The sequence below is a fragment of the Felis catus genome, chromosome E1 (genome assembly GCF_018350175.1).
Source record: "Felis catus isolate Fca126 chromosome E1, F.catus_Fca126_mat1.0, whole genome shotgun sequence".
In the NCBI taxonomy this organism is placed as follows: Eukaryota; Metazoa; Chordata; class Mammalia; order Carnivora; family Felidae; genus Felis; species Felis catus.
The window spans coordinates 11,072,590-11,097,361 of NC_058381.1; the positions used below are offsets into that span (position 1 = coordinate 11,072,590).

General features: G+C 45.8%; 1 protein-coding gene across 2 annotated transcripts in view; it reads right to left on the bottom strand.

Moving 5' to 3' along the window:
* Positions 1-2,054: 2,054 nt before the first annotated feature.
* Positions 2,055-24,772, bottom strand: part of PRPSAP2 (phosphoribosyl pyrophosphate synthetase associated protein 2) — a 46,908-nt gene continuing 24,190 nt past the window's right edge. For both annotated transcript variants that reach the window (XM_006939898.5, XM_003996335.6), the window contains 4 exons: positions 17,850-17,998; positions 11,626-11,696; positions 6,205-6,351; positions 2,055-2,729 (listed from right to left, as the gene is read on the bottom strand). In XM_006939898.5, coding sequence (XP_006939960.1) covers positions 2,571-2,729; positions 6,205-6,351; positions 11,626-11,696; positions 17,850-17,998 — 526 coding nt within the window. In that variant the 3' untranslated portion in view covers positions 2,055-2,570. The remainder of the gene's footprint in view (positions 2,730-6,204; positions 6,352-11,625; positions 11,697-17,849; positions 17,999-24,772) is intronic.

Genomic DNA, 24,772 nt, shown 5'->3' on the forward strand with positions numbered 1-24,772 from the left:
GACACACTTTCAACACTCAGAAAGAGACTATAATTCTGCCTTAGCCCACACTTCATGCTTGCACAGAGCCCGAAGGTCAGCCCGAAGTGAGAGTCTAAGGCTTTCTTGGGTCTTTTCCGGGCACGTGCTCAGCCCTGTGCAAGCCCATGCCTTTCATATCCCCAGGAACATACGGGAGCTTTGTAAAGTCCTTTTCCCCCCAACCCCTGATGTATCTCACTCTCTAGCCTTTCCTCCCAAGCCTTTCATGGTCTCATTGTTTGCCCCGACAGGGGTGGCTAATACATTTGCCTTTATACTTTTTCAACAACTGTCCCTCTGCTCTGAAGAGTTCTGAGTTGGGTAAAACCAAGGCAAGTCCTTTGAGCCATCCTTCGAGGAGCCAGGACACAGGCCCAAACAAATAACCACGGTTCTGTGAGAACAGTATTCTACTCCCACTGGTACCAGGAACACGTACCAGGAATGCAGGCCACTGTCTTCAAGGCTGCCAGGAAGCAGGTAACAAATGGGACCGGGGGTAAGTTAAAGTGCCACAAAGCAATTTTGTCAAGATTCAGCCGTTTGGTGGTGGTGGTGGAGAGGTTTGGTTTGACTAACAATTTTCTGGGTTGCCATAAACTTTTGGTTATTTTCTAGAGTCCCAATAATGTCGATTCTGACAGTTTCTGCCAATTTCTTCTTTTTTACAGAGGAAGGGAACTTTCGGAGTTCCCCGTTCCACCATCCTGTAGACATCTGCCAGCTTATTCTTTTTGAACTAAAAGGAAAACTTGGTTACTTTCAAGGGTTTCGTAAAGCAAAGACAATCATGCTCGCAAACTGTAAAGGAGAGAGCGTAAGGCTGCACTGTTCTCAGCCAAGAGTTAATGTGCCATGTTAACGATGCAGACTTCCGCTTTGATTAGACCCGAGCATCAGTGTGTATTACGTTATGCGATTAGCAAAATAGGTCTTCCTTTCATGCACCTGTAGGAGCACAACCATCACGGGGTGTTTGGCTGAGACGTGGCGTCGGGAGGGGTCTGGACACTGCCGGCTGTGATGAGCACAGAGAGATGAGCAGGAGACCATCCGATACCCAGGGCAGCTGACAGAAGCAGAGGCCTCGATGATTTTGCACACGCAGGCCCCCAGACCTGCTCCAGAGCAAGCCCCAAGAGTCAGGCTTCTCTCTGGGGAGCTGCAAGAAACCCTGATACGGCAAACGGTAAGTGACTCATCTTTAATTTTGTGCCAAGGCAACTGCTATTTTATTCCGGGTTCTAACACAGGCAGAAAGCACAGGTTTAGGTTTTCTTTGGAAGGAAAAATAATTCTGGGGTGCCTGGCTGACTCAGTCAGTAGAGCATGCTTGATCTTGGGGTCGTGAGTTCGAGCCCCACAAAGCAGGGTGGAGTTGACTTGGAAAAAAAGAAAAGCAAAAGTAATCCTTTTCTTTGTGAGAAAATCTTAATCTCTTCCTCCATGAATTTGACGGCACTGCCATTACATGAGCTTAGCCGGAGAACGTGCTGGCCTAACTCGTGGGGCCCCAGTGTTCCGGAGTCTGACAAAACTCCAACGTAGAAGTTCTGAGTTCTGCACTCCGAACTGGAGGGCAGACGGTCCTCAGAGGCCTCATGTTAACAAGGGTCGTGTCATTTGCCCTCTGTGACCACCCTCCAGCATGTCCTCGTCCAGAGCATGCACAGGTGAGTTTTGTTCAGAGAATGGCTGTGCTGTCGAACAGGGAGCAGAACAAAGCCATGCCGAGATGCAGGTGGCAACTCACACCAACTCGCTGACCTGCCCCCCGTGGCTCACAGCCTGGGACTCGAGTTCCTCTCCTGCCACAGCCATTACACGTCAGAAATGTGCGGGTCCTGGACAAACAGAACAGGAAATATTACATCCCCGAGAGGCCACTGTCTCACCCCAACAAGATGCAGAAGACAAAACGGAGCGGGCGGACGAACATTTCAACATCCACGGCACGTATATTCAGCTTTCTTTTTATTTTAATTATAAAACAATGGCCAATACACAAAGTTTAAAAAAAAAACACACACACACACAACGTAAGTTTTTATTCCCTCTTTTTTTGCAGAAAATAAATAACGGTCACATAATAATCACTCACATATGCTTGTCTATAAAAGCATTTCTAAAAATGTCACTTACTGGATTTAATGGTATTATCTTTTTGGCTTTTCAACTGCAAGTAACACACAGATCATTTTATTTCATTAACTTGTTTAAGCACTTGGGCTCTAGCAACTTTGGAAAAAGGCTGTCTGTGAGCTTAAAAAAATCGTATTCCAAGCTATTTTTGAAATAGTTCAACTACAAACAACCAGATCGTTAATTTATTTAGGAGGAGAATATAGTTTTTCTCTTATAAAAATTGCCCCAAAAACTCACGAACACCTAACCCGACATAAAAAGTTGGTCTATCTTCATAGGAATTAACAAAGAGAAAGGAAGAAAGCATAATCGGCCCCCGTGAAGTGCATCAAACCAGGTGTGAGCCCTCACAGTACGCTCCGCCTCCAGTTTGGCCCTTGGGAGTTTCAAGAAAGGAAAGCTGTTCAGTCATCTAAACCTATGTTTCTGAAAAGGTAGGACATGGACTCCCCATTGTGAATCCGACGGATGGCTTCCGAAAGGATCATGCTGATATCCACCGTTTTAATTTTGGGGCACTGGAGCTTCTGGATTTCATGTGGAATCGTATTGGTAACCACCACCTGCAAATCGAGAGGAGAAAAACCAAGAGCATCATGAAACCAGGTAGCTTCCCGGCTGGATGTGAAAATGTGATATATTCTCAAATCTCTGTAGTTTGACTTGACAGGACAGTGGGTCTACCGTACCTTTGATGGTGTTTTCAGTCAATGTGAACACTACTTGTGGTTCTTAGGTCAAGATCTGATGACCTTATGTCCACTAAAATGGCTACAGGCAAAAAGAGAATAAGAACTACTGGCAAGGTGGGAATGCAAACTGGTGCAGCCGCTCTGGAAAACAGTATGGTGGTTCCTCAAAAAACTAAAAGCAGAACTACCCTATGACCCAGCAATTGCACTACTAGGCATTTATCCACGGGATACAGGTGTGCTGTTTCAAAGGGACACATGCACCCCCATGTTTCTAGCAGCACTGTCGACAATAGGCAAAGTATGGAAAGAGCCCACATGTCCATTGGTGGATGAATGGATAAAGAAGATGTGGTCTATATATACAATGGAGTATTACTCGGCAATCAAAAAGAATGCAATCTTGCCATTTGCAACTACGTGGATGGAACTGGAGGGTATTATGCTAAGTGAAATTAGAGAAAGACAAAAATCATATGACTTCACTCATATGAGGACTTTAAGACACAGAACAGATGAACATAAGGGAAGGGAAACAAAAATAATATGAAAACATGGAGGGGGACAAAACAGAAGAGACTCATAAATATGGAGAACAAACTGAGGGTTATGGGAGGGTTGTGGGAGGGGGGATGGGCTAAATGGGTAAAGGGCACTAAGGAATCTACTCCCGAAATCATTGTTGCACTATATGCTAACTAATTTGGATGTAAATTTTAAAAAATAAAAAACAAAGAACTACTGGTAAGGATGTGGGGAAACTGGAACCCTCACGTACCACTGGTGGGAATGTAAAATGGTTTGGCTACTTTGGAAAGAGTCTGGAAGTTCCTCAAAAGGTTAAACACAGAGTTGCCATACGACCCAAGAGAAATGAAAACCAATCTTCGTTCAGAAACTTGTACACAAGGAGCCCCTGGGTGGCTCGGTTGGTTAAGCCTCCAACCTCGGCTCAGGTCATGGTCCTGCAGTTCACAGGTTCAAGCCGCATCGGGCTCTCTGCTGACAGCACAGAGCCCACTTTGGATCCTCTGTCCCCTTCTCTCTGTGCCCCTCCCCAACTTGTGCTCTCTCTCAAAAATAAATAAACATTTTAAAAAAGAACAAAAAAACTTGTACACAAATGTTTGCAACAGTATTTTTTAAGTAGGCTCCATGCCCAACGTGGGGCTTGAACTCACAACCCGTAAGATCAAGAGTCCTATGCTCTAGTGACTGAGCCAGCCGGGCACCCCTATAGCAGTATTATTTACAACAGTCAAAAAGTGGAAGCAACCCAAATTTCCTTAAAGTTATGAATGAAAAAACAAAATGTGGTATATCCATTCAATGAAATATTCAACAACAAATAAAAAGGAAGTACTGATACTCTACTACGGCAAGGATGAACTTTCACAACAGTATCTTCATTGAAAGAAGCCAGACGCAAAAGGTCACACATCACACAATTCATGTATGTGAAATGTCCCAATTAAGTAAACCTATAGAGTCAGAAAGCAGATTACTAGATGCCTATGGCTGAGTGGAAACGAGGTGGGGGTGCTGCTAATGAGAACAGGGTTTTTTTTTGGGGGGGGAGCGAATGAGAATGATGGCTATAAAATTCTGTGGATATACTAAAACCACTGAATTTTATACTCTAAATGGGTGAACTGTACGGTATGTGAATTATATCTCAATAAAGTTGTTTCTTAAAGTTAAGATTTGATAAAGATCAAAAAAAGATAAACAGGCACTTTCCAACAGCTACAAATGGAAAAAATATTAAAATACTCAGCTTTCTTAAAAAAAACAAACAACAACAACAACAACAAAAAAAAAACAGGGGATTTGGGGCACCTGGGGCTCAGTGCTGACGGTGTGGAGCCTGCTTGAGATTCTCTCTTTCCCTCTCTCTCTCAAAATAAATAAACTTTAAATTTAAAAAAAAAAGGGGGGGATGGGAATAATTTTTAGATCATATTTATAATATACATTCCTTGCTTCCAAAACAAGCTTCATGACAACTTATAATAAAGACGCATATACACAATGAGATTGTTGAAACAGATACAACCACCAGGAATTCTTCAGAACCAGCACCAGGGACAGGAAAACCTAGCCTCATGCAATTATTGTGACTCATCATTTTGTATTTCATATTCCTAGCAACTGAGGCAAAAATGGAAACATGAAGAGGAATGTAAGCATCACAGCTTGTACAAGACAGAACAGGTCCCGCCCCACAAAAAAAATCTACCAACTGGTATCAAACACAGAACTTTCTACACCATTCATGTGAAATCACAGCTTCCACTACTTTTACGCCTCCTCTGAAGTCCAGTGGGCTCTGGGAGGCGTGGCTCTCCAGCAGCTCCCCCACAGGCCTCTGGCTTGCTCTGCCCGCAAATAGCACCCGTGAGAACCACACGGACAGACCAGTGAGAGCCGCTGTGGGCCTGAAGTCTTCCTAGCCTACTTAACATGTGAATTCCATATTGATTCTCCAGCCCTGAATGCCTGTAGCATCATTCTTGGTCCCTTAGTATGTCTGTCCAGCTGAGTAGGAGGCTGGATCTGACCTGAGCCACGTGAGCCTGGCCTGTCTGTGTGAAGGCACCTTGGACCCATAAACACAGGGCCAAGCTCAAGGAAATCTGCTGCTGAGGAGTCAAAAAGCGGAACTCGGAAAAGTAAATCCAATGTAAGATTTAACCAATCTTACAATTCTGCCCAATGTACGATTCAATACCCAGGAACATACACGGCAAAACACTTCCATTTCTTAGGACACAATGAAAATGTGACGTATGCCGTCAAAGCACACAAGCCAGCGGACCCAGGGGGGTGGACGGAGCGAGGTGAGTAAACCCGAATGGCCTGGCTTCAGCCTCAAGGCAGCCGCGTGCAACTGGGAAATGTGCCCCGTTTGCCTGTCTCCCCCAATCTCCCCCCACAGGCGTCTGCACCAGCGACAGAGCGGGGCTCTGCAGTCAGGCAAGTTAAGGTCTGATCACAAATGCTCAGCCTACTGGCTGTGTGACCTTAAAAAGTCACTCACCCTTTCTGATGCTCTCTGAAAGTGGTGTCAACGGGGACCCTGCGGGGCTGTGATGGAGCTCGAGCGAGGGAGGGTGGGCACAGCACTGTGCACCACACGCACCACTTGTGAGAATTAGGAAGACTCTGAACTATTACCAGGGGCAAAAGGCAGAGAGAGGCTTACAGCCCACGAAATGCAAACATAACCCACATTTTCAGTCCATTCGTAACCACAAAAGAACTCCTCCTTCACCCGCTGTCTATAACCCGGACCGAGGGGGCACAGGAGTGCCAGGGCAGCAGTGCCCACGACGGCGGCTGTTACCTCGTCAATGGCGGACTCTTCGATCAGCCGCGGAGCATCCGAGGATAACAAGCCGTGAGTCGCCATCACAAAGATCTTGTATGCGCCTCTTTCCTTCAGGGTCTCTGCTGCAGCGAGGAAGCTGTCAACATCATCGATGATGTCGTCCTGTCCAATCACAGAGCGAGGGGAAGGCACATGAACACGTGCGCAAAGCCAGGAAAAAGAAAGGGTCCAATTCTACTCTAGCAAATCTGCTGCTGCGTGTAACGCCCCGACAGCAAGGTCACACTGCGAGTCTAAGTGGCTGTGACGCCACCACATTCCCTGCTGGCTTTTGGCAGCAAGGCTCCTCTGCCAGATGCCTGTCATCTACAGGTGGCATCTTGGCCACACCCAAGGCTCCCTGGGGCCTCCCTCTCTGTGTCATCCCTTACTGTGCCTAGGACTGTGCCCTCACCCTGCAGGGGCTCCAGAAATGTTCACTGAAGGGTTTTTGGTTTTTGAAATGCATAATAAAGCTGTCAGGAAAGGCTTCTGACTCTAGGTAGACCTCTCCTTTTTTCCTGTTAGTTTTCTTCAGTTTCCAAATTTTCTCTGCTGAGCATATGGCAAATATGCTTTTTACATACGTTTTTATAATGGGAAAAACACTAATAGTTATTATTTTAACAAAATATGCAATCCAATGGTCCCCCTTCTATCGACCACATATTCCCAGTATGACAGGATAGAAAATATTGGCCTCCGCCCCGGGTTCCTGGCACAGAGCTCCTAAAACTCTTGTAAATTCCTATGTGATAAGGATACTAGGAACATGTCTTATTCTAGTATTTGTCTTTGACTCCATCCCTGACACAGGGCTCCTAAAACCCTTGTAAATTCGTACGTGGTAAGAATACTAGGAGCATCTTTTATTCTAAGGAGGGAAGTCTCGGTGGGCTCCCAAATAGGGGCTGGTCACCAGAAAGACCACAACATGAGAAGCTTGGAATTGCCAGCTCCCCCACCCATCCTCCAGAGAGGGGAGAGGGGCTGGAAACAGAGCTAATGATCCATCATGCCTCTGTGATGAACCCTCCATAAAAATCCCCACAGTACAAGGTGTGGAGAGCTTCTAGACTGGTGAAAACATCCACATACTGGGACGGTGACGTGCCCCCAACTTCACGGGGATGGGAGATTTTGTGCTCTGGACCCCCCCAGACCTCGCCCTATGCAGATCTCTTCATCTGTGTCCTTTACAACATCCTTTAATAAACTGGTAAATGTGTTTCCCGGAGTTCCGTGAGCTGCTCTAGCAAATGAATCCAACCTGGGAACGGGGTCACGGGAACCTCCAATTTGTAGTCATATTGTACAGAAGCTGTGGGTAACCTAGGGCAACTGAAGTAGGGTGGGAGCAGTCTTGGGGGACTGACCCTTAACCCCTGGGGCTCAGACCCTAGCTCTGAGTAGACAGTGTCAGAACTGAGTTAAATTGTACGGCACCCAGCTGGTGTTGTAGACAAAAACTTCCACACATTTGTGTGAGCAATAAAGGAGACACACGGGAGAGAGACACAGGAGGTGGAAAACGGAGTCTTTCCTCATCACACCCAGGCTACCAAAGTTATTTGAACCCCATTACGGTATTAAGCATTGTCTAGAGTTGAATATTCACGTATGTATGTATATGTGTGTGTGTATGTATACATATATATATAACGTCCTTGCCATATATATATTCTTTTCAAATATACACCGATATTACTATGATCAAAGAAAAAAATACTACTTTATATTTTTTTTATGTTTATTTTTGAGAGAAACAGACAGCATGAATTGGGGAGAGGCAAAGAGAGAGGGAGACACAGAATCCAAAGCAGGCTTCAGGCTCTGAACTGTCTGCATGGAGCCAATGCGGGGCTCGAACCCATGAACCGTGAGATCGTGACCTGAGCTGAAGTCTGATGCTCAACCGACTGAGCCACCTAGGCTCCCCAATACATATTACTTTAATTGTTTTTAATGTTTATTTATTTTTGAGAGAGAGAGAGAGAGAGAGAGAGAGAGAGAGAGAGAGAGAGAGAGAGTATGAGTGGGGGAGGAGCAGAGAGAGAGAGAAAGACACAGAATCTGAAGAGACTCCAGGCTCTGAGCTGTCAGCACAGAGCCCGATGCGGGGTTCGAACTCGCCAACCGTGGGATCATGACCTGAGCTGAAGTCGGACGCTTAACCGACTGAGCCACCCAGGCGCCCCCAGTACATATTACTTTAAAAGTGCTACTGGTAAGGGCGCCTGGGTGGCTCAGTCGATTAAGTGTCCAACTTGGTTTTGGCTTAGGTCATGGTCTCTTGGCTTCATGAGTTCAAGCCCCGCATCGGGCTCTGCCCTGGCAGTGTGGAGCCTGCTTGGGATTCTCTCTCTCTCCCTCTCTTTCTCTGTCCCTCCCCGACTTGCGCTGTCTCTGTGTCTCTCAAAATAATTTTTTTTTTCTTAAAAGTGCTGCTGGTAAAATTGTACAGCCTCTCTGAAATAGAGCTTGACAGGTTCTTATAAAATTGTATTTGCAATCACCATGCAACCCACCAATTGCACTTTTAGTCATTTATCCCACAAAAAGGAAAACTCTGTTCACACAAAAACCCATACACAAAAGCACAGAGCAATTTAATATCTAATAACAGAGAACTAGGAACAATCCAAATGTCCTTCAATCAGTGAGTGGTTCAACTGGGGTACCAACCTACATGGAATACTGCTCAGCACTAAAAGCAAATATTAATATACATAACAACTTGCTGGATCTCCAGGGAGACGTGCTAAGTGAAAAAAAAAAAAATCAATCTTAAAGGGCTACCTACTATATATTCCACTTATATGACTTTCTTGAAATAACCGTTATAAAGACAGAGGACACAGGCGCCTGAGTGGCTCAGTCGGTGAAGCATTCGACTTCAGCTCAGGTCATGATCTCGTGGTTCATGAGTTCAAGCCCTGAATCTGGCTCTGTGCTGACAACTCAGAACCTGGAGCCTGTTTCACATTCTGTGTCTCCCTCTCTCTCTGCCCCTCCCCCATTCACACGCTGTCTCTCCCTCTCTCTCCAAAATAAACACTAAAAAAAAAATTTTAAGTAAAAAAGAGGGCAGACTAGACACGGCCACAAGTTAGTGATCAGGTGCGCAGGAAGGGGGTGTGGCCATAAAGGAGTGGCACAACGGAGCTTCGTGGTGATGGAACAGTTCCATATCTGGATTGCAGTGGTGGTTACACAAAGCTCCACGTCCATATGCACGTATAAAACACCGGCAATATCAGAAGCAGCTCTATGAGTGCTGGTGATCTGAATTTCCAGATTGTGGTACAGTTAAGCGAGGAGGAGGGAGCTGGATAAAGAGGACACAAGATGTGTCTGTATAATCTGGGGGGAGCTACTTCCTATGAATCAATAATTACTTTAAAAAAAAAAGTTGTGGAGTACCTGGGTGGCTCAGTCGGTTCAGCGTCTGACTTCAGTTCAGGTCACGATCTCAAGATTGGCGGGTTCGAGCCCTGTGTCAGGCTGTGCAGACAGCTCAGAGCCTGGAGCCTGCTTCGGATTCTGTTGTCTCCCTCTCTCTCTACCCCTTCCCCACTCATGAGCGCACGTTCTCTCTGTCTCTGTCTCTCTCTCTCAAAAATAAACATTAATAAAAGTGTTTTTTTCTTAAATGTAGCTGCAGCAGAAAGGGGGCAAAGGCTTTACTGAATTCACAGCATCTTGTTGCTATAGATTTTGCTGATTAAGGAATAAATTAACGGGCACAGCTATTATTACCCTATAGGGTGACATCGGAGATTTTCTGATTCAGAAAAAGTACAAACAAAACTATAAGCACCAGGGAGCCCTGGTTAACTGGCGCGGCCACTTTGGGAATAATTTGGCACCAGCCAGTGAAGTTGGGAATGTGTGTGCCTTAGACCTCCAGTCCCACTCCCAGGCACCGAGAAGTCTAACGTGTCTGCACCAGAAAAGAGACGTAACACTGTTCAAACAGTATTATTTGGAAACAGAAAAACTTTACATTCAGGGGAGCCTGGGTGGCTCGGTCAGTTAAGCGTCCGACTTCGGCTCAGGTCATGGTCTCATGGTTTGTGAGTTCGAGTGCACAGCCTGCTTCGGATCTTCTGTTTCCCTCTCTCTGCCCCTTCCCTGCTCTTGCTCACTCGCTCTCTCTCAAAAATAAACAATCAAGGGCCGCTGGGTAGCTAAGTCAGTTAAGCATCCAATTTCAGCTCAGGTCATCATCTCGCAGCTTGTGAGCTCTAGCCCCGCATCGGGCTCTGTGCTGACAGCTCAGAGCCTCGAGCCTGCTTCAGATTCTGCGTCTCCCTCCCTCTGTCTGCCCCCTCCCCAGCTCACGCACATGCGCGCTCTCACTCTCTCTCAAAAATAAATAAACATTAAAAAAATAATACATAAGGGCGCCTGGGTGGCTCAGTCGGTTAAGCCTCCGACTTCGGCTCAGGTCACGATCTCGCGGTCCGTGAGCTCGAGCCCCGCGTCGGGCTCTGGGCTGACGGCTCAGAGCCTGGAGCCTGCTTCAGATTCTGCGTCTCCCTCTTTCTCTGCCCCTCCCCTGTGCTCTCTCTCTCAAAAATAAATAAAAAATCTTTAAATAATAATAACAAACAAATAAACATTAAAAAAAAAGAAAGAAAAACTGTATGTTCAATGCCTGGAGAACAGATCAGTAAGGTGAGTGTTGGCTGTACCATGGAACGGGCACACAGCAATGAAGAAATGTTAACGTGCAACCACATGTTAACTACACAGAGGAATCTCAAAACAGCGTTGAACAAAAAGTCACAAAGTACACAAAGACTTCATTATATAAACATGAAAAACCTGCAAACGAAAACAACCTAGTGTTTCGGACACACGCACTCATGGCAGACTGCGGCGGCAAGTAAGGGTACGAATGACGACTTTCAGGCTGCTGACAACCTCTGGGGGAAACAGAGGAGGGGGAGACCAGGGCAAAGCCCAGAGGTGGCTTCAGGGGGACAGGACAATGTTCTGATTCCAAGCTGAGTAATGGGGGACCCACGTGTTCATTTTATTCCTCTTGTAACTATACAGGCATTAAAGACACTCCTTTCGTGCGCTAGTTTCATGAAGTGCAGGAGGATGTGTGTTTTAAACAGTCGTAATCAATTTCGGACGCTTTCAGCACAAAACAATTTCCCATGTTATGAACATCAGCTGCACAATATTTTAGTTGACTAAGGAGTTGTAATTTCTTAGTAAACTAATAACAATTTTCAATTTTTGGACCAAAGTAAACATTTAGCCCAGGTACCAACTTAAATGAGACTTACCTGGCCATACCGCTATCCCCACATAATTAGCAAATAATTCAGCAGAGTAACAATGGCAAAACACAACAATGAATAATAAAAGAGGTCGACATACCACAATGATGGCGATCCTTCCTCCCACATCGCCAACAACTGTGATTGGGGGCTTTTCTTTAGGAATTAGCACTGGTCAGAAGAAAACACACACACAAAAGTTTCTATATTAAAACGTACGATACAGCCTCTAAGAAGTTAATGTCTCATGATAAAAAGACTCAAGAAACTAGCAACAGATGGAAACTTCCTCAACCTGATAAAGGGCAACTGTGAAAAATTCACAGCTGACATCATGCTTAATGAAAGATTGAAAACTCTCCCCTAACATCCGGAACAAGACAAGGATGCCCATCCTCTCCACTGCTATTCGACATTGTACAGGAGGTGCTAGCCAGGGCAATTAGGCAAGAAAAAAAAATAATAAAAGGCATCCAGATTGGAAAGTAAGAAGTAACACTATTTCTATCAGCAAGTGACTTGATCCTATATATAAGAAATACCAAAGAATCCACAAGGAACTACAAAAGCTAATACACCAATGCAGCAAATGTTGTAAGGTAACACACAAAAATCAGTTGTTTCTACATGCCAGCAATGAACAATCTAAAGAAGAAATTAAGAAAACAACTCCACTCATAAAAGCATCTAAAAGAATAAAATACCTAGGAATAAATTTAACCAAACAGGTGAAACACTTGTACACTAAAAACTATTAAAACACTGGGTGGCTCAGTTGGTTAAGCATCTGACACTGGCTCAGAGCCTGACAGCTGAAAGCCTGGAGCCTGCTTCAGATTCTGTGTCTCCCTTTCTCTCTGCCCCTCCCCCAGCTCACACTCTGTCTCTCTCTCAAAAATTAACAAAACAAGAAAAAATTAAAACACTGCTCAAAGAAATTAAAGAAAACATACATAAATGGAAAAACAGCCCATGTGCATGGATGTAAGTATTAGTACTGTTAAGATGGCAATGCTCCCAGTGACCTAGAGATTCAATACAATCCTTATCAGAATCCCAACTGCTTTTCTGACAGAAATGAACTGACCATAAATTCCTGAAATATGGAAATACAAGGGACCCCAAATATCCAGAACCACCTCAAAAAAGAATCAAGGTGGAGGACTCACACTTCCCTATTTCAGAACTTATTACAAAGCTGTATTAATCATACATGGTACTAGCCATAAGGATGGGGATATAGGTCAAGGAAAAGAACTGAGTCAAGAAATAAACATTTATAGCCAATCCATTTCCCCCCAGCTTTACTGAGATGTCTCTGACAAAGAACTAGTTGTTAAGTTCAAGGTGTACGACATAACGATTTGATACACATCCATACAGCAAAATGATTACCACAGTAAGATTAATTAACACATCCATCACTTCACATGATTACAATTTGTGTGTGTGTGTGTGTGTGTGTGTGTGTGTGTGTGTAGTGAGAAACATTAAGAACTACTCTCTCAGTAACTTTTAAGTTTTCATGTATAAAATACAGTATTATTAATTTACAGTTACCATGTTGTACATTAGATCCTCAGAACTTGAACTTATAACTGCAAGTGTGTACCCTTTGACCAACATCTCCCCATTTCCTCCACCACCCCAGGCCCTGGCAACTAACATTCTATTGTCTGTTTCTATGAGTTGAGCTTTTTCTTTAGATGCCACATATAAGTGGGGCACCTGGGTGGCTCGGTCAATTAAGCGTCCGACTCTTTCGGCTTAGGTCACGATCTCACAGTCACGCTAGTCTAGTGTCTAGAGTATATAAAGAACTCTTACAACTCAACAATAAAAAGGCAAAGAAACCAATTTTAAAAATAAGCAAAACATCTGAATAGACACTTCTCCAAATAAGATATGCAAGTGGACAAGCACATGCAACATCATTAGCCATTAGAGAAATGCAGGTCAAAACTACAACAAAGTACCACTTCAACCTGCTAGGAAGACTATTATAAAAAAAATCAGGAGAGGCGCCTGGGTGGCTCCAGTCGGTTAAGCATCTGACTCTTGATTTCGGCTCAGGTCATGATCTCACAGTTCCTGAGAGGGAGCCCCACATCGGTGGGGCTGACAGCACGGAGCCTGCTGGGGATTCTCTCTCTTCCTCTGCCCCTCTCCTGCTCGCTCTCTCTCAAAAAAAATAAATAAACATCTTTAAAAATCAGGAAATAAGTGTTGGGAAGGATATGGAGAAATCAGACCTTTATTAAATTTTTTTTTTTTCAACATTTATTTATTTTTGGGACAGAGAGAGACAGAGCATGAACGGGGGAGGGGCAGAGAGAGAGGGAGACACAGAATCGGAAACAGGCTCCAGGCTCCGAGCCATCAGCCCAGAGCCTGACGCGGGGCTCGAACTCACGGACCGCGAGATTGTGACCTGGCTGAAGTCGGACGCTTAACCGACTGCGCCACCCAGGCGCCCCGAAATCAGACCTTTATATATGGCTGGGAGGAAGGTAAAATGGCACAGCTGTTGTGGAAAACAGTTCGAGGGCTCCTGAGAAAGTTAAACATAAAGTTACAACGAGACCCAGCAACTCTAACCCTGGAGAAATGAAATCCTAGGTCTGTGGGAAGCGGGCACACGAATGAACGTCACAGCCTTAGAGCCAAAGGCAGATGCAACTCCAGTGCCCACCAGTGGGTGAATGACAAGCAAGCTGTGCCATATCCACGCACAACGGAAAAGCATCAGCCACGGAAAGGAATCAAGTCCCAGTACGTGCAACGACTTGGATGAACGTCAAAGACGTTACGCTCGGTGAAAGAAACTAGACGCAGGTCACAGACTGTATGATTCCGTTTCTATGAAATGTCCAGAACGGGCAAATTCATAGCAACAGAAAGGGGGCATGGGGGTGATAATTTAATGGGTAGGGGTGTTTTTCCAGGGGGATGAGGTGTTCGAAACCAGGGAGAAATGGTGGTTGCACCACGCTGCAGACGTACAAAACGCCAGTGAACTGTGTACCTTCGAAAATGGCTGATTCTAGGTTATGTGACTTTCACTCAATTTTTGCAGAAAGGTCAGCGTCACTGAAGGAAAAAGTAGGAGTGCTCCAGATCAGGGCCGCTCCACCTCGGCACCACTGACGTTTTGGGTTAGATAATTCTTTGTTGTGGGGGCTGTCCTGTGGGTCACAGGACCTTTACAGTGTCCTTGGCTTCTTCTCACTAGATGCCAGGAGCAGCCCCCTCACTTGTGACCTCCAAAAATGTCTGCAAACACCTCCAAATGTCCTCAGTGGGACAAAATCCAATGGCACCCCCTGGTTGGGAATCACTGCTGTGGATTAAAAGGGTGGCTAAGGGCGTATGACAATTCAACGCCATGTGTGATCCTAGGTGGCAGGGTGGGCGGGGGGCAGCGGGGTATGACAGAAATGCAAAACCCAACAGAGCAAGACAAATCCCAAAACTGAAGTGATTTTTTTTTTTTTTTTTTTACATTTTCCACACTTTTCCCAGGCACCTGACACCAGTACTGGGGAAAGAGCACAGCGTTGTAGCCTTTAGGGAATCAACCCAAGAGCCATACGAACACTCTCAGCTTGGGCCTCCTTAATCTCACTTTTAGAAACTTACAATGAAATAAACCCAAGTGCAGAAGTTTTTACCCACATACGCGCACTGCAACATTCTACTGGCAAGGAGCAGGCGAGAACAAGTACCAGCCAGACCCTGCTCAGGCTTAGGTTTAAGCCACATCTTTAAGATGGGATATTCAACAGCCATTAAAAATGCTGTTTACGCAAGTTTTTAATCACGTGGGCGAAGGTACGTTATGGAGGGAGGTGCACGTTCTGTGCCCAGGATGCACCGCATCTCCTTAACACAAGTAAGGAAAACCTGAGAAGAGACCCATGAAGAGAGAAATGGGTCTCTGGATGTAGCATTGATGATTATTTTCTTCCTTTACAACGGAATGTTTGGAATATTTATATAACGTGTACACACTCTGGAAAAGAACTGTTTTCTGTTTTAGTTGGCGTTTTTCACGTTTAAGAAACCAGAATGTACAAACTAACATTTTATTATTTTTTAAATTTTTTTGTAGGTTCCACACCCAGTACGGAGCCTAAAGCGGGGCTTGAACTCACGACCTTGAGATCAAAACCTGAGCTGAGATCAAGAGTTGGATGCTTAACCGACTGAGCCACCCAGGGGCCCCACAAACTAATTTTTTAAATCTAACACTAAATATCAAAATCTTGTGATACAATCAAAATCTCAAAATAGATGCGTCAGATGCCACAGGAACAATGCTTTCTTTTGCTGTCATATATCTATTTGCTATTAACTTTAACAAGTATTACACAGAGAGGGTCAGGCCATCAAGTGTGCAAAAGCAAAGTGCAACACGAAGGAGCTGCGAAATTCAACTTCTCAATTATAATCCCCCCCAAATCTTCCAGCGTTCACCACCTGGGTTAAAACATAAGCACAGAAATGTTATAATTAAAATCGTGACTGAAATGAGCTGAAACAGAGAGCAAATAAACAGATGGAGGAAACGTCAGAGAGTCCCATTCCCTGGTTTTCATTTTTTTTTTTAATTAAAAAAGAAAATTTTTTAATGTTTATTTATTTTTGAGAGAGAGACAGAGACAGAGGGGCAAGTGGAGGAGGGGCAGAGAGAGAAGGAGACACAGAATCCAAAGCAGGTTCCAGGCTCTGAGCCGTCAGCACAGACCCCAACATGGGACTCGAACACAAGGACCACGAGATCATGACCTGAGCCAGAGTCGGACGCTTAACCGACTGAGCCACCCAGGCGCCCCCATTCCCTGGTTTGCAGACGGGAAACCAGCAGCTCCATTTCTGCAGTCCAGAAACCACTAGCTAAGGCCACATTTAAAGCTAAGACCCAGAAGTTAAAAGGAGCTGATTCGTCTAAAGACTGCGGGATGTGTTCCGGAATGGAGCCCACGTGACTGCCAAACTGAACAGGAACGTGCTTTCCCCCACGCTCAGGGGAAGGGCTTATCCCTTGAGCCGAAGGCACTGGGGCTCCTGACATCCACTACTGCCTAAAAGCAGAGCCCCCCAAAAGAATGCCCATTCAAAAGAATGCCCGTGTCAGAAATCCACTCCAAGAACAACCAGGAAGGACTGACCTACCATGGAGACTAGAGGTCAGCACCACACCTCAACAGACACTGTCACAAAGCTATCCTACTGCCATCCGTGCTGAGGAGCCGCTCATCTCTCCTAAAAGTCACCTGTTTTCTAGCTTCCGCTTCCCCTGTTAAAATGGTATAGAGGCCCCCAATCCTAAACCCTGTCTTTTCTCGCACTAATCTATCTTTTGTGAGTTTTTTTTTTAATGTTTACTTATTTATTTGAGAGAGACAGTGTGTGCGAGCAAGTGTGGGGGAGGGCAGAGAGAGAGGGAGACCGAGGATCCTAAGAAGGCTCCACACTGTCAGCACAGAGCTGGACACGGGGCTCGAACTCACAAACCGTGAGATCATGACCTGAGCCGAAACCGAGAGCCAGACACTTAACCAAATGAGCCACCCAGGTGCCTTCTTTTGTGAGTTTTATTGCAGGCCCCAAAGCCTGAACCTAAAGAGGGCAGAGGATAAGTTTTTCCTCCCCATCAGACTCAAACAAAGGCAGTATTTTTTTAATCAAGAAGATGTTAATAAAGCACGAAGGATGTTTCTTAGAAACAAAAGCAAATTCACACATAACCCTACCACCCTGTCACCAGTATTTTCATCTTCCATATTCCCTCCCGGGCCTCACACAAACACAGGTATACCCTCTCATGTTCTGCCCATTCCCATATGTTCCAGATTTTTCTCTTGTGTCCAGACAGTCTTAATTATGTCAACAGGCTGCATAATTAGCTGTGCTGATACAGCATAATTCAAGCCCTACCCTCTGCTAAGCCGTTTAGACTTCTCCAATATTCTGCATTCAAAATAACACTATAGTGAATAACTTGCACATACAAAGTTTTTTGCTTATGTTAAACCCTTCTCTAGGATATATTACTGAATGAATGAAATTCCCTGAAGTGCCAGAACGGAGTCTTTTCCTAGTTCTTGCCGTGATCACACAGACTGCTTCTAGAAGGCTCTACAGTCCACAGGGCTCTCCGAAATGCACTTGTGACAACCAGGCCAAGCCCGGAAAAGTATTAGTCATTTTTGCCAACTTAAAGAAAAAACAGAAAAGAGGCAGTTCACAGCTGAAAAACGACAAATCCAGTCAGCCTTAAAACCAAAGCGGGAAGCGACAAAGAGGGGCCAGCGCACTTACTGGGGATCTCCAGGCTGGGGTGGATGGCAGCCACACTCCTGACCATGGGCGGGGAATGCCGTCCATCCACCAAGTCGGACTCGGCGTCCTGCGCTTCCCCGTGAATCACCGCAATTCCCAGTCGCAGGCGCTCCGCAAAAGACTGTGCCCTGAGGGAGAGCAGTAGACACAGTTCAGAAATCACGCAGCCCCCATTCTCCAGCGTTCGCGGGAGAAACAGAAGACAACATAAATCAGATGCGGTTTCCGAAAGAATTCGTGAAAAGAGAAAGAAGGTGACCTGCAAGTGTTAGGATGCAGGACAAAGTGTGGAGTCCCCACGTGACGAGCGTGTCCCTCTGGCTGGGGCAGCGATGGGCAGCAGCGGCCAGCCTGCTCTGTGCTCAGCCCACTGGGGAGCCTACAGCAGTGACTCCAAGAAGCCTCAGCCTCCTGGCTTTTAATTGCTAATCCACCCGGCCACGCACTTCAATAGTGAGAACCAACCACAGGAGACAAGGTGCGTTACAGCCTCAGAAAAGCAGTAAGCATCGATTTTTAAATTGTACTGAGATAGAATGAAGACACCATAAAATATACATGTTTACACTGTACAATCTCATAGGCTCTGATGTGCGTACACATCCGTGCAACCATCAGCACAACGAAGACCAGGAAAATCTCTCTCACTGCCAGACACGTCCTGGTGCCCCTTTGTAATTTCTCCTTCCAGCACCAGGCAAACCAATAGTTTGTTCTCTGTCAGCATAGTTTTGCCTTTTCTAGAATTCTGTAAGTAGAATCAGAGTATCTTTTTTTTTTTTTTTTTTTTTTTTTGTCTTTCTTCGTTCACTAAGGAAAACATGTTGGAGATCCATCCATTTTACATGGGACACCAAAGTCACCCCTTTACACTGCCACAATCTGTTGTTTGGGTCTATCACAGTTTGTCCATTCACTTGAACTTCTGCATCGTTTCCAGTTCTGAACCATTACAAAACTGCTTTGAATATTCATGTACAAATCTCTGCATGGACTTATGTTTTCTTTTCTCCAGGGTAAATAGCTAGGCGTAGAATGGCTGGATCATAGGACAGGCATGTATTTAGCTCTCTAAAGAAACAACCGTGAGGCACCTGGGTGGCTCAGTCGGTTAAGCGTCCAACTTCAGCTCAGATCATGATCTCACGGTTCATGGGTTCAAGCCCCGCGTCGGCTCTGTGCTGACAGCTCAGAGCCTGGAGCCTGCTTCGGATTCTGTCTCCCTCTCTCTCTCTCTGTCCCTCCCCACGTTGTGCTGTCTCTGTCTCTGTCTCTCTCTCTCTCCCCCTTAAAAAATAAAAAACATTAAAAAATTAAAAACACAACAACAACAAACTCTTTTCCAAAGTGGTTATACCATTTTACATTCCCACGAACTGCGCACGAGGGTTCCAGGGCCTCCAAGTTCTGCCACTCAGTGTGGTCAGTCACTTCAACTACTACCCATGCTAACGGCGTATACAGGTGCCTCACCGTGGCCTCAGTTTGGACTGGCCTCATAACAAATGGTGCTGAACATTTTCACGTGCTTACCTGCCATTTGAGTACATACTTTGGGGTAAAGGGTCTGTTATCTTTTGCCAATTTTTTAGTTGGGTTGTTAGTTCCCTAAGTTTTGGGAATTCTTTACACATTCTAAATACAAATTCTTTATCAGATACAGGCTTTCCCAATATTTCCTCCCACTCTGTGTCTTCTGTCATTCTCTTCATAAAGTCTTTGGAAGAGTAGTTTTAATTTTGATGACACAATGTGACAACTTTCTTCTTATAAAACGGACTTCTAGTGTCATATTTAAAAAATGTTTGTCCAACCAAAGTCACAAAGATTTTTCTCCCATGTTTTCCTCTGGGGGCTTTATAGTTTTAGGTTCTACATTTAGGTATGGGATTCATTTTTAGTTGATGTTTGTATATGATGTAAAACATGGCTCAGAATTGATGATTTTGCACATGAATTTCCAGTCATTCCCACACCATTTGCTCAAAGGACTATCCTTTCTCCATTCAGAAGTGCCTCTGCCCCTCTGCTGGAAATCAGTATTCGAGATACGCGTAGGTCTATTTCTGGACTCTGTTCTGTTCCACTGAGCTATTTTTCTATCTTTTCCCAATCACACACAATCACGATTGCCTGAGCTTTATGGTCAGTCCTGGACTTCAGTGTTACATCTCCAACTTTGGTATTCTTTCTCAAAGTCCAAGTAGCACTTACATATCTACCGAGTGAAGGGGCAAGTCCACCTGAATCATGTTTGGCCAACACCCAAATCCCATAATCACTGGTGTGGAAAACACCCTGAGAAGTGATTAGCGGTGCCATTACTTTCCAGTGAACATACACAGTTCAAGCACCATGGATCGCCTTCTTCAGCCCCTTGGGTGTGTTTCTTCATCTGAGAGACAGACAGAGAGAGAGAGAGAGACAGAGAGAGAGACAGAGACAGAGAGAGAGACAGAGAGAGAGACAGAGACAGAGAGAGAGACAGAGAGAGAGAGATATAGAGAGAGAGAGAGAGAGAGAGAGAGGGAGGGAGGGAGGGAGGGAGGGAGGGAAGACGCTGGCCTCCTAGCTAGAGAAGATCAAGCGAGGTAACACAGACGTCTTAGTTCCAGCTGCTGTAACTGGATACCACAGACCGGGGGTGCTTAAACAACAGAAATGTGTTTCTCACGGTTCTGGAGGCTACAGGTCCAAGATGAGGGCCTGCTTCCCGGTTTGCACACGGCCTCTGTCTCTCACTGTGCCCTCGCGTGGCAGAGAGCAGACGGCCCCTGCAGCACTGGTCTCTTCTCCTAAGGGCACTGAGCCCATACATGACGGCTCCTCCTTCGTGACCTAATTACCTCCCAAAGGCCTCCCCTCCTAAAACCATCACAGTGGGGGTGAGGATTTCAAGACGAATGTTGGGGCACACAAACATTCAGTCCACAATAGCAGCTAAAACATCTGCCGCTAAACCTAAGTTCCCTGAGGGCACCTTCTCAGGCCTCATCCGACCCGGCACAATAGCTTCTCAATAAACATCTGAATGGGTAAATGACAAACTCAGTGTGGTACAGCCCACCCTTGAACAATATGGGTTTGAACTGCGTGGGTCCACTCACAGCCAATTTTTTTTTATATAAATACAGTGCAATACTGTAAATGTATTCTCTTCCTCATGATTTTCTTAATCACATTTTCTTTTCTCTAGCTTACTTTATTGTAAGAATACAGTATACTACACGTAACATACAAAATTTGTATTAATTGGTTACGCTATCAGTGAGGTTCTAGTCAACGGCGGTCTGTCAGTAGTTGAGTCCTGGGGGAGTCCAAGTTATGCATGGATTCTGAAGCACAGAGGGGTCGGCACCGCTAAAACCTGTGTTGCTCAAGAGTCAACTGTACCAACAAATGCCAAATAAACGAATCCAAAGGCTATTACAATGATAAAATCCCACCAACATATGAAGTCAGATGTAAACTGAGTATTATAAAAGTTACCAAGAGCCTATCCATATGGGCGAGTCAAATGAAAATTCATCATATTCTTTTGGTATTTAGCGGGAAAAAACCGATCGACACACACTGCTGCTACTCCGGTCTCCGCCGAGATGGAAGGCCCCCACCACGGAGCAGAACTGAAAACCCGGATGTTATACATGAAACAAACCTAAGAAGACTCCGAAGAGGACAGGAGACACAGACTGGCCGGGGACCTCGGGACTGCGGGGACAACAAGGCGCTGAGTCCTCTGGTCTTTCTGTCTCGTTATCCCATATCCCAGACTCGCAGCTGGAGAGGCGGGCGGCCCAAAATGCCAAGAGGCACACACCAAAGAAGCGCAGACAAAAGCCTGCTTTCTCCAGCCACAGGGCCAAGAGAGAGACCGCCTCCCACGTCAGAAAACTTTAACCCTACCCCCGGCCACCCCAGGAAAAACCAGCTATGCCACTCGCCCACACGAGTTTAGGTCAAGCAGGGGGCCTGCACTGCCTCCCTTGCCAGGCGATAACGATGAGCCCCAAACCCGCCAACGGGGTAGTTGAAGAGACGGCCAAGCAGGGGGCTGGCACTTTTCATCCCCACCGGGCGGTCATCACCCCCCGCGCCCCGCCGGGTGTCAGTGCAGAGGGACACCTGGACCTCCACCCCGACTCGGCAGTAAAGAGGTGCCCTTCCCCCTCCCCTGTGAGGTGGCGTCAGATGGGGCCCCGTCAGTCAGTGGTAACAGGGCCACTCCCCACCTGTGTCAGCAGAGGATTCCCAGGGAGCGGTGCTCGCACTCTGACCCACTTGTGAGTGTTTTCATCCGACTCTTCCTACAGAGCCACGGCAACCACAACAGTGTGGTGCTGACATACAGTCAACAGAACAGATCTGAGAGTCCAGAAATACACACAAACATCTATGGCCGAGTGATTTTTGACAAGAATGCCAAAGCCATTCAAGGGGGAAAGAACAGTCTTTTTGACAAATGGTGCTAGACAACCAGACAATCACATGGAAAAGAAAGAAGCTGGACCCCTACCTACGGCTCCCTCCAGACACAAAAATTAATTCAAAATCGATCGACAACCCAAACCTAAGAGCTAAAACTACACTATTGGGAGAAATCATAGGGGTAAAACTTAATGCCCTGGGTTTAGCGATGGCTGCTAAACAAGCAAAAGCAGTAACAATAATGCTAAACCGGACTCCATAAAATTAAAAACTTCTGTGCGTCAAAGGACCATATCAAGACAGAAAAAGACAACCTGCAAAATGGGGTAAAATATTTACAAACCACGTACCTGATAAGGATCTAGTCTCCAGAATATATAAAGGACTCCTACAATTCAACCACAAAAAGAAAAACCACCCAGTTAAAAAATGTGCAAAAAGGGGCGCCTGGCTGGCTGTCGGTTGAACATCTGACTCTTGATTCTGACTCACGTAGCAATCCCAGGGTCGTGGGATGGAGCCCCACGTCAGGCTCTGCAGTGAGCATGAAGCCTGCTTAGGATTCATTCTCTCTCTCTCTTCCTCCCTCCCTCCCTCCCTCTGCCCCTCCCCTAGCTCATACTCATTCCCTCTCAAAAAAAAAAAAAAAAAAAGTACAAATGACTTGAGTAGACATTTCTCCAAAGAAGCACATGAAAAGACGCTCAACATCATTCATCACCAGGGAAGTACAAATCAAAACAACAACGAGACACCACTTCACACCCACTAGGATGGCTGGAACAGTAACGAAACAGCAAATAAGCGTTGGTCGGGATGTGGAGAGATTGGAATCCTCGTACGTTCCTGGTGAGAATGTGACATGGTGTGGCGGCCCCTCAAAAATGTAAACACAGGGGGCACCTGGGGGGCTCAGTGGGTTGCACATCCAACTTCAGCTCAGGTCATGATCTCACAGTTCGTGAGTCCAAGCCCCGGGTTGGGCTCTGCCCTGGCGGTGTCTCCCTCTCTCCACCCCACCCCTGCTCACACTCTCTCAAAAATAAAGAAACATTTAAAAAAATGTAAACCTAGAATTACCATACGCCCAGCGCTTTCAATCCTAGGTATCCATCCAGGAGAAAGGAAACCACGCGTCCACATGGCAACGGGTACACAAATGTTTGCAGCAGTGCTACTCACAACAGCCACTAGGTGGCAACAACCCAAACGTCCCTCAATACGTGGATGGCTAAACAGGCTGGAAGAGTAGTCAGCCATAACACGGAATGAGATCTTGACACAGGCCACAACGTGAAGGAACCCCGAAAACACTGTGTCAAGTGAAAGAAACCAGATGCAAAAGGCCACACAGTGTACGATTCCATTTATATAAAATGTCCAGAAGAGGCATATCCAGAGACAGAAAGCAGATCAGTGGTTGCCAGGGGCTGGGGAGAGAAGGGAATGGAGAGTGATTTCTTAACGGGTCCGGGGTGTCCTTCAGGAGTGATGAGAAAGTTCTGAAACAAGAGAGTGGTGGTCGTTGCACAACACTGTGAGGGCGCTAACTGCCGATGAACTGTAGACTTTTTTTTTTTTTTTTCAACGTTTATTTATTTTTGGGACAGAGAGAGACAGAGCATGAACGGGGGAGGGGCAGAGAGAGAGGGAGACACAGAATCGGAAACAGGCTCCAGGCTCTGAGCCATCAGCCCAGAGCCTGACGCGGGGCTTGAACTCCCTGACCGCGAGATCGTGACCTGGCTGAAGTCGGACGCTTAACCGACTGCGCCACCCAGGCGCCCCAGAACTGTAGACTTTAAAACGATCAGTTCCATGTTCTACGATTTTCACCTTCACAACAACTGAAACCATGTGTATCAGAGAAAAACAAATTACTAAATTAAATCTGATCCAGCACAATACTTGGAAAAATGGGATCTTAGGTTCCAAACGAGTCACGGTTGGCTCCAACTTAATCAAATGGACAAGACTCTACTGATAAAGACTCTTAACGGAAGCACTGTGTGGACACAGCACTGGCTGCACTGGACACAACTTCATGTTTTCAGCAATAATGCCAACCTCGTTAATAGACCCAATGTCATTCCTCGTTTACCATGGAAAACTACTTATCGTAATACCTTCGAAACCAGCGGCTTATCGTCCGCGAGCTCTCCTCATCCTTTAGTAGCAACGGTCTGCGGGCCCAGGCCAGAGGTAGGTGCCTGTGGCCTCCTTACACACCACAGGGCTTAACAGGGATCCAGTGACCAAAGGCAGGATAATTGCGGGACACAATTTTAAAAGAGCTTTTTTAGGAAAAAGCCTTTCTTCCAACATTTGCTTTTATTCTCTCCCTTTCCTGCTTTGTTGGAAACGCTGGCGTAGGAAATCCTCTCAACCCCAAGCCTCTTTAAGTCCTGTATTACCGATTCATCAGTTACTCCAGGTTACACAGAACCCTCAGCACTGCCCTATTTGTAGGCCTC